Below are 10,270 nucleotides of genomic sequence, written 5' to 3'. Positions count from 1 at the left end.
AAAGCAAACTGAATGTATATAAAGTCAATAGATTTAATAATCCGGGCAGGTGAAATGAAGAAAGTCGAGCATTTCTGGTCAACACGAGGAATTCTTCAACATTTACAAAATACTTTTACACAACTCGTAGGAAGGAAACGGGGGTCTTATGATGTCAGAGAAACAGGTGTCATAACACCTGGTTCCAGACAGGAAGTTCATGTAATAAAAAGTTCTTCAGATACACAGAAGAGGAATCAGTCCAGGATTTAGTCTGCTGGAAGGGTTCAGCGGGAGAACTGCCGCCTGTCTCCCTTCCCCCCTTTGTTGACGTGTTTAAAGAATTTGGACTTGTGCCCTTGTTTGGACTTCTGGTATCCGAACCCTCCTCCGCCGCCGCGCTTCTGTATCTTCACACCTCTGCTGCTGTTGACGTCTGGAGAGAAGGCGAGTTAAAGAAAAGCAACACTGGAACGAAACATAATGACTTCTAAAATAAAAAACGACGTCCGTGTCAAAAAACAAGAACAGTTTGGTGTCAAATCGCAGCAAAGGATACTCAGGTCGACGTATGGAGGCACTTTGAAGCCGAACGACTGCGCCACCATGGGGAGGTTGAGGGTGTTGACGCTGTAGATCTGTTTGAGCGAGTGGGAGTCGTAAGCCCTCACGTAGGACTTGTAGGCCTCCTGAGCCGACTTGTGGAGATAGTAGTTCTTCTCGATCAGCTTCTCCAGCTGGAGGACAGGAAGCAGTTTGAAATGAGACTGGAGCCGTCAGGTGGTCTTTGAATTTCATTCACAGAGCTGAACAGCTAGCATTTACAGGATGAATGCAGGTATTATGTTTTTTAAGATCCTTTTCCAAAAATCATTTCTAACCAAATTTAAACAGACTATTTGACAAATCATCTTTTTCTTATTAAAACTTTGCAGATAAATGTCAGAAATGTGGACTTTAATCTAGAAGAACATTTTTTAAAAAGGCCTTAAAAGTCTTGGAATAGTCTTCAATTTGAATTTCTGAGGTTTTAATTGCAGAAAACATTTTATACAAGATATTTGAAGACTTTTTAAGATTCAACAAGCTTGTTGAAGCTGAAGAAGTAGAATTCTTACCTGGGACTGGATATCAGAGATTTTACTCCAAGAAAAATCAAACTCGCTCAGAGGGACCTGGACAACAGAAGACACGTGTTAATAAAGACAAATCCCCCTTAAAGACACGGCACATTAATGTTAGTAAAGGCTGCCTTCAGAGCCCAAAAACCTGCAGGCCCTTGTTTTATTTATTTTATTAACACTTGTGGGCACTTTGAAAATGTATATTTTAAAACATTGTTATTCTGCACGACAGGTTTGAGTTGGAGATGGTTACCTTGGCCACCTTCAGGTAGCGGAGGAAGCCCAGCTCCTCTGGTCGGAGGATCAGCAGCGCGTGGCCTCTGCCGTTGATGCCTCTGGCTGTCCTGCCCACCCTGTGGATGTACTCCTGTGAACATGAAGACAAGCTTGACGCACATCTTTAACCGTCACTCCACTGCGACTCTAAAAGAGAATTAATACTCTGTGGCATTATGTCGGAGTAGTTTTGATACCTTGGGGTCATCTGGGGGGTCGTACTGGACGATCCAGTCCACCTCGGGGATGTCCAGCCCTCGAGCCGCCACGTCAGTACACAGCAGGATGCCTGAGTCGGCGTTACAGAACTGGAAGAAGGTGGTGGTACGTTTGGTCTGCTTCTGCTTGCCCTGAGAAACAGAAGAAGAAGAAACGGTTGTGTTTTTGTTTGTTGTCACAGCAGCTGGCTTGTGGATGAAGCTTCTGGATCACACAGTCACTCGTCTTACGTGGATGGCCATGACGGGCAGGTCGATGTAGTTGAGCAGCTCGTAGTGGAACTTCACAGACATACAGGAAGAGAAGAAGACCATCAGCTTCTTCTTCCTGTTCTTCTTCAGGAAGGTGAAGAGCAGCAGGAAGCGCTTCTCTGACGGACACACCACGTAGCCCTGAAACACAACACACGTCACTTCACATCAGATTATATGTCGTATACGTCCTAACAGATCCCACAGAAATGCAGCGACAGTACCTGCTCCAGGCCGTCAACGGTGGCGTTGTCTTTGTTGTCGTCCACGCCGACGTACAGCGGCTCTTTCTTCAGGGAGATACGAGCCAAGTCCTCCACCTTACGGGTCTGAGTGGCTGAAAACAGCATGGTCTGTCTCTTCTCTGGAGAAAACACAGGAACAAACATTAATCAGTGGTGTAGAGAGCAGGATGGCTCAGAGGGTTTGAAAAAGAAAGACTATCCGACCACAGAGGACAGAGAGTTGGCGGCAGTAGATACGTACTCGGCAGCAGCTTGATGATCTGCTTCAGTTCCTCCTCGAAGCCAACCTCTAAGATTCTGTCGGCCTCGTCGATAATCAGACACTGCAGGTTCTTGTACATGAATCCAGTCGTATTCTGAAGGCACAAATGTCTTTTTAAATATTTGTATTCAAGTATTAAAGACAATCAGGAGCTGAAACAACACAAAGCAGTGATAAAACAGCTTGTAACATGTTTGATTAATGTGCCAAAACCACCAACTCTACAAATCACAGTGACCTCTAAAGAAATAATGTAACGCTCACCTGGAGGTGGTCCAGCAGACGGCCAGGTGTGGCCACGAGGATGTTGACACCATTGGCCAGTTTTTGGGCCTCAGCTGAGCGGTTGCTGCCGCCCATGATCAGACCATAGGTGTGCACGTGATGCACCATCAGCTCCTTCATCACACCGTACGTCTGCATCGCCAACTCACGCGTGGGTGAAAGGATCACGACACCGGTACCTGGGAGGACGAGGAGGAAGAGGAGAAGGTGTTAGTTACAGACTTCAACTCAACTTACATAATACAGTTTGATGCGTTGGGTGAAAGCTATATAATCCCCTCAGCAGCCCAGAAGAACAAGGGATAGATAATCATCTTACCATTTCTGGGCATGAACCTGAGTTTGTAGATGAGCTCTATAGACGGGATGAGGAAGGCCAACGTTTTACCACTTCCTGTCTTTGCAGCAGCCAGAACGTCCCTGCAGAGAAGCAGACAGAACACTGTTAGTATCAACGTAGTCACAGTGATATTACTTTTTCCGACCAGCTGATGATCTGTGATGGTGTTGAAGTATTGCAGTTTGACATTCTGGTACATGAGTTACAGAGATAAACCGACTTACCTCCCCTCCAGCAGGGGGCGAATACTTTTGTGCTGGATCTCAGTCATGTGCTCGAAGCCCATCTCCTTCACCGCTTTCAGCGTGTGCTCACTCACCAGCTCAGAAAGAGAAGTGAAGGACGTGTCCTCAAATGCTCCTGAAACATCAGGTCAGTTAGTGAGTGCAATGATTTCGCAAAGGCAGGTTTGTTTTAGAGAAAAGCTGAGAAAAAGTGTGAGAACAGAAAGCAAACACAGAAAGGTCATTTTCCTGGAGATATTCAGACTAATCCGTCGTGTCCTTGCAGTTAAATCCTGTCAGGAGAATCACTGGTGACTCCTCCCAAAGACAACCACAAGAGTCTCTGTATGCCTCAGTTGACACCCGTTTCATGATGGAAACACTGAACGGGCAACACATGAAGGCAACATTTGTCCTGAACTTCGGTAAATGAATACTCTTTATACTTTCTCTCATTGACAACACTTAAAAAAAAAAGAGACCTGGTTTCTGGTGAATAAGATTATAATTAAAAGGGGAATTGTGGCGTTTTCAAATCTGGGCCCTAAGTTTACATATTTTGGTGTGTAAATGACTATTAGGTCCAAAAAGTTTGAAAAGTTTGGAAAGCTCGATTTTCCTTTGACAGGCTGAACATGTTATTCTGAGAGTCTGACAACGTTACAGAAATGAGTCCTACAGAGATGAACCTTCTGTTTTGTGAGATCCTTTATGTTTAACCAGAAACAGCCCTTATATCTCCTTAAAGCCACCAGACTCCATTTACAAAACCACAAATTATATCACGTAAAACACACTTCATTAAAAATCAACGCAAACAAACTAAAAACTCAGAAACACAGAAAAAAAACATCTTGGCTCGTCTTTCCACCGTTTCAACAATCATCAGCTCTGGTTTGATCAAAATAAACTCCGAGATGTGAAACACCATTTTCCTGCTGCTCCTTTTCTGATGTCTGACCTCCCTCTCGATCGCTCCACTCTCAATATTTTCAAATTACATATTATTATTATATCTTAAACACTAAGATATTTTTTCATTTGTTTTTCAGTTGAATTACATTAAAAGATAAAGGACATCAAGAACTAATCGTGATCTAAATAATGATCAACATAATCACGATAATGATTTCTGCCATAATGGAGAAGCCGCAGTTTTAAGTATGACAAAGTCTTTGTTGTACGGCTGAACTTAAATACCTGTTAAGCCAGAGGGTAATTCAGGCTGATCTTCCTCTTCATCATCTCCCTCTTTGGGTTTGTCCTCCTCTTCCTCCTCATCTTCATCATCTTCCTCCTCCTCATCATCATCATCATCTTCCTCCTCATCATCATCTTCATCTGAAGCTCCCTCTGGTTTGGCAGCAGCCTGATCTCCATCCTCATCTGCTAATGCCGCTCCCTCCTCCTCCTCGTCCTCCTCCTCGTCATCTTCCTTCACTGTTTTGGTCTTCTTCTCAGCTGGTATAAAGATTAAAACATGTTAGTTTGTCACCACAAAAACACCAACACGTCAGTTTCATGTTGTCGAACTCCTCTTTCTGTTACCTGGTGACTCAGAGGTGTCTGCAAGTTTTCTCTTCTTCTTTTTCTTCTTCTTCAGAGACGTTTCCTCTGTCGTGGTCCCCTCGGATGGTGCTTCAGTCGGCTTCTTCTGGATTTTCTTGGGCTTCTTGTCTGTCTTGCATGCAGATACTGTCTCCTCACACTCCTCCTCCACTCCATTTGAGTTTACTGTCAAAAACACATTTCAAGAGAAGATTAGTCAAATAATGTGGAAAGAAATGTTAGTAGTCATGACGTGCTTCATGATTATACTTAATAAAGATTTAAAATGTTTCATTACGCTTCTGTCAGTCAGTCTTAAGTGTATTTATTATTTGACAGTGCACAGCTCCTTAGCTGCAGCACAGTTAGCTTAAAGCTAATTTGCATCTGCAGTCCCTCGGCAGGAGACAGAGACAACATCTCTTTAGAAAATAAAACATTACAATGTAAAAACAGTTACATGACAACATATTATCACTGTACAAAAACATCAGCACAAGTTAATACTTCAGATTTTGCTCTGCTGAGTCTCATCTTGAAGGAAAACTGGAAACCTGAATGCTAGCTAGCTTAACGTAAGCGAGGAAACCATGAAAACCCCACTCATCTGTGACAAATTACTGTGACATACGCAAAATAATATCCCAATGTGATACGTTAATCTAATCTAACATTATGTGTGTCAGTGAAATTCAACATTTTCTACATTTAAGGACCTCCCGATCAGAAACATGCCGTGAGGAGCTAACGCAGCTAGCTTAGCATGTGAAGTTCGTCACCGCCACAGAAACACGATAAACAAACAACAACAACAACCGAATAATTTCGCTCCACCGGCCTCACCTGTCTCCTGCTCGTCTGTCTGTTTAAGTAGTTTTCGCTCTTTGTTCTTTTCGCTTCTTTTCTGGATTTTCTTCCGGAGAAGCTTCATCTGCAGGTCCGCCATGATTACAGAGCGCAGCACACGTGTGTGTGTGTGTGGTGTTCAGGACCCTCCGGGGTAACCGTCTGCCCTGCCTGAGTGAAAATGCGAAGGACCTCGAACGTCGCACAGACAGGCACTCAAAAAAAACACCTAAAAGACGTATTTATTTATTTTTTTAAATTATGGTAAACTAATTTGTATTTATTTACCTTTGTTTTCTCATTACGCATTAGCAAAAGATGCTATCATTTATATTTTAATTTTGTTCGATTGCATATCAGTCTCTGATTTTGGTTTTTAATTATTAAAAAATGTCATATCAGCAGTAATCCATATGTTTATTGACACCACCATCTGCTGGTCAGTGGTTGCAACTATCAATATTTTTCATTTTACTGCTCAAATTTAAAGCAAAGTTCAGCTCAGTGTCCAAACACCATTCAAAGACAAAAACACACCGTCTACAGAGCAAGTACTCACACACACAAAACAACAACAAGAGGGAAATCAGGTGTTTTCTCTTTAATAGAAGCAGGTCATCCATATGTTACTTCCATGTTTAATACCACGCTTACATACGAACCAGCAGTTAGTCTGAATAGTTTCTGAAGCTCACAGATTCATTAGAAACTCAACAGTTTGTGTTTGAAAAGGCAGAGAAGTGATTTGGTTCCTGATATTACAGTTGCTCCTCGGTACTTTACATCAGTGTCCTTCGGTCGGCTCCCTCTTTATCCTGGGAACAGTCCCTTATATTTACTCAGCAAAGTTGCCAGTATAAAATATTTTTGCATTTGTGTTTTTTGCAAACCACAGAAACGTTAAATCTGTGTGTTTTTATATATAAACATTCCCGCAATGTGCGTCATATCACCTTCACATTGCTTGTACATGAGCTGACTACAGTGCCAGGAGAAGGGTTGGATGATGGTGTCGTGCTTTAAGGAGACGGGAAGCCATTTTTCAGCCGCGACAGAACCAGGTAGGGTTGCAGCAAAGATACCGCTTTCAAGGTCGACCATAGTTTGAACTGCCGATTATCTTACTGTGTACATTTGCTTTTCTACAGTATCGAATCCTCCCGTATTAATGCTATTAAAAAAAAACAATATTTCCAGTTCATATCAAGTTTCATGTCTGTCAGGAGATTGTTAGGGTCATTGTAACTGATAATACTTGCATAGTACCATATAATGTGATATCATGAAACTATGATATCTTTTTGGATAGATGAACCAGGTGAGCCAAAGCAACAGGTTTTCCTACACCTGAAGTGTTTTTGTGCCTCAATCTAACCAAAGAATTGTCTCATCTACTTTCTACTGTTATCACTTACTGTTTAAGGGCAGTTTCGCACATTAACGTGTGTTTACAGTGTTGTGTTAGTACTACTGCACATGTGAAAAAAGTAGTTTAAAGCCTTTTGTGGCTCCAGAGGCAGTTGCATCGTGGGTAATGTAGGCTTCAGGTTTTCAAAAGCAGAAATGCACTCCTATAACCTGTTTTCACTCCAGTGTGAAGACAAACGATCAAACTGATACAGCAGAACATGCATTCTTTCCTACATTACCCACAATGCAACTGACCCGCTGAGTGACATCGCTGGAGGCGCTTTATCAGATTACATGCAGCTTCCTCTGGAGACACAAAAGGCTTTATACTACTCTTTTCACATATGCAGTTGTAAACACACTTTAATATGTAAAAAGGGTGGAGTTGCCCTTTAAGAGGCCTCCTAACCTACACAAGTAACAGTGTCGACTTTGTCTCCAACACTTTCAAGCCAGTGGAAGTATCTCCTCCTCAATCTTCACTGTGTGAGCGTCCATCTCTCGTTTGATCTCAGAGGCCTGAATAACGACCTGAGAGCTGCTCTCGCTCATCCCCTCCAGCGCTTGGCTTTGCTGGACGGGCTGCGACGACTGACTCCTGGACGTCCTCCTCGTGTGCTCCATCTCCTCCCACCTCCTCCTCCCAACCTCACACCCTTTACTCTTCCTCTTCAGAAACCTCTGCCTCCAGGAGTAGTTTGTCTGTGAACACGCCTGTTGGGGCCTGGAGCAGCTCCGTGACTGCGCGCTCTCCCGCGGCCCGGGCACAGACGGTGCTCGAACGCATCGTCTCTGCGCGTCCTCCTCCACCGCTTTGAACACCAGGTCGGTGATGTCTCGGCGGAGTCTCATGAGCACCATGGGGTCTTTGATGTGACGCATATCTGCCAGCATCACCTCTGCGAACTGGTTTAGCAGGTCGTGTTTGGATGCGTTCGCTGTTTGGTCGGGGGAGCCCTCGTCGTTGTGATGGTGCGGACAGCTCAAAGACATGACGTCTGTAACCTGAGGCTGTGGGTTTGGACGGCGGAGGGTGGAGGAGCCGGACTGGGGCTCATCATCCAGATCTCGTCCGGTCACATCAGCATCCAGCGGGCTGCCAAATGAGCTTCCCATCTCCTGATCAATACTTCCTTCGGTCTCTGGCTCCTCGTTGTCCTCCTCCCGATCATCAAACTTTTCCCCCTGCAAAAAGTACAAGCAGGAAAAAAAATCTGCAATCAAGATCTGCAAAGCTGCCTTCAAGGCTTTTCATGCATCGGTTTCAAACATACCAGACGTGGATCACCGCGCCTGCGAACTATGTACGGCCTCAGGAAATCCAGTTTCTCCCTCAGCATCTCTTGCTGGGCCGTGTGGACCCTCTCCGGGTGATATAAGACCCGCCCATACTGAGTCCGGAGGGATCTCGATCTTCTCTCAACATCAGATACTGCAAGAAAAACAGCTTCAGTAAGATATGCATAATTATGACTGAAGAACAGCAACTTAATAGTAAAGAAGACGTAATGATCGACAGATATAGTTTTTATAGTTACCGGTTATTAGTAATCAATAACCAATATTTGGAACCGATATTCATTTGCAGTAAAAATAAAAATCTCAGTGTCAAAATCTAGAATAACAAGTGATGAAATGTAACTAACTATAATTGACACAAGTACAATTTTGAGGTACAATTCAATTAAGTATTTTCATTTTTTGCAACTTTATACTTCTTCTGCACTATATAACTAAATAACTAAATACAAAAATGTCTCAATCAATAAATTAATATGCCATTAAATGCACTAAAAATAAAAATGAGAATAAATGTAGTCATTATTTAAATTTATAAAATGTGACATAAATTGATATTTTGCTTTAATTTACCTCTGTAATTATTAAACTTTGTATTACTAACTATTATTACATGTATTAGTGATTACTAATTACAACTATTTACAACCCTAACCCTTTCTCATTTATTAATTATTTATTTATTTACCAATTTTTAAATTATATAGTTATTTACTTATTAATTTCTGTATTTATGTCTGTATTCTCCTTTTGCAGAAGTCAGAAAAAGATGCTCGGGGTAATTTATAATTATTAACTTCCCTGTGAAGTTTCCTGTTTCAGCACTGGTGTCATTTTGAATTTTGAGCGATAAAGTTTATTGCTGAACTGTAAAAACCTCTATAACGCATCTTATAACCACACGTGAGTCATCATTATAAAAAATGTGCGTATATCGGCCGACAGATATACCTAATGGAATATTTTTAACTCCCTATTACTGTTATTGACATTGGACCCCAAAAATGAATAATTAAAAAAATTGATACAACTAATCAAAAAGATACCGAATATCGGCCCGGACGATTATCGGGCCGATATTCGGTATAATCGGTCTACTTCTGTTGAAAGTTACAGTGCAAATTAACAAATAATATTCTACAAATACAAAGTTAAACAGGTTTGTACCTCCCAGCTACTTCTTTCTTGCATGTTGTTGTTTTTTTGCACATGTTAAATAAATAACAACAGTACCGGACTTTCCGATGGACGAGGCGAACTCGCTCCACAGTCGGTTCTTCAGGTCCCGGTCGTAGTAAGAAGAAGCCGAGGAATTATAAAGACACTCGTGTTTCCTCCAGAAGTCGATGAGCAGGTTGTCCATGGTCGGACCCCAGTGTGGCCCCCGGATCTGACCTCTGAAGTGTGTCATGTATCCAGAGAGAGCACCGGTACCGGACCAGAACCTACTGGCTGCTGCTGCTGCACACCGGCGGCTCCATCACTGTAAACACAGCGGATTAAGTGTCTCTTCTTCTGTGGTGCGGCTGGAGGAGCGACCGCTGCTGCCACCTACTGACCCGGAGGACAGACAGTTTACAGGTTTTTACCTATAGATATATATTTTAATAATGATTTTTATTCAATTATTTATTCAATTTGTGCTCTGAAATCAGGAGGAACTCCGCCCGGAATGTATTTATTAATTTATCTGTATTAATAAAAGCACAGCCAGGTGTTGCGTATGTTTTTAATTATATATGTGGGCTTATTGTAAAAATGTTATTATATAGTAATACTTTGTTATGTATCACAATCATATTGGTTTCATTATGCTTACTACTACTACTACTACTACTAATAATAATAATAATAAACAACAGTACTACTACTATTACTGCTAATAAAAACAATAATACTAAAACTACAACTACTACTCATCAAAGCAGTAATACTGCTACTACTACTACTACTACTACTACT

General features: G+C 42.1%; 1 protein-coding gene across 1 annotated transcript; it reads right to left on the bottom strand.

Annotated features, from left to right (window-relative positions):
- Positions 1-19: 19 nt before the first annotated feature.
- ddx18 (DEAD (Asp-Glu-Ala-Asp) box polypeptide 18) lies at positions 20-5,789 on the bottom strand. The gene is made up of 14 exons (XM_073473427.1): positions 5,597-5,789; positions 4,754-4,939; positions 4,406-4,666; positions 3,206-3,341; positions 2,961-3,061; positions 2,621-2,820; positions 2,336-2,450; positions 2,074-2,213; positions 1,829-1,990; positions 1,577-1,729; positions 1,357-1,470; positions 1,098-1,154; positions 539-716; positions 20-415 (listed from the first exon to the last, which is right to left on the bottom strand). Exons 1-14 carry the CDS (start codon positions 5,697-5,699, stop codon positions 267-269), a joined length of 2,055 nt encoding a protein of 684 aa, XP_073329528.1. The 5' UTR covers positions 5,700-5,789; the 3' UTR covers positions 20-266.
- Between the last annotated feature and the right edge of the window lie 4,481 nt (positions 5,790-10,270).

This window comes from Pagrus major, chromosome 9 (genome assembly GCF_040436345.1).
Source record: "Pagrus major chromosome 9, Pma_NU_1.0".
NCBI classification, from domain to species: Eukaryota; Metazoa; Chordata; class Actinopteri; order Spariformes; family Sparidae; genus Pagrus; species Pagrus major.
The sequence above is the reverse complement of the archived record's forward strand: the minus strand, read 5'-3'. Positions and strand labels throughout refer to the sequence as shown.

Bases quoted from the DNA above. Each gene is read 5' to 3' on its own strand.
- ddx18 (XM_073473427.1), bottom strand. From the start codon at position 5,699: ATGGCGGACCTGCAGATGAAGCTTCTCCGGAAGAAAATCCAGAAAAGA. The intron at 4,667-4,753 runs GTAACAGAAAGA...TCTTTATACCAG, and splicing joins AGACACCTCTGAGTCACCAG to CTGAGAAGAAGACCAAAACA. The intron at 3,062-3,205 runs GTAAGTCGGTTT...GCTTCTCTGCAG, and splicing joins CGCCCCCTGCTGGAGGGGAG to GGACGTTCTGGCTGCTGCAA.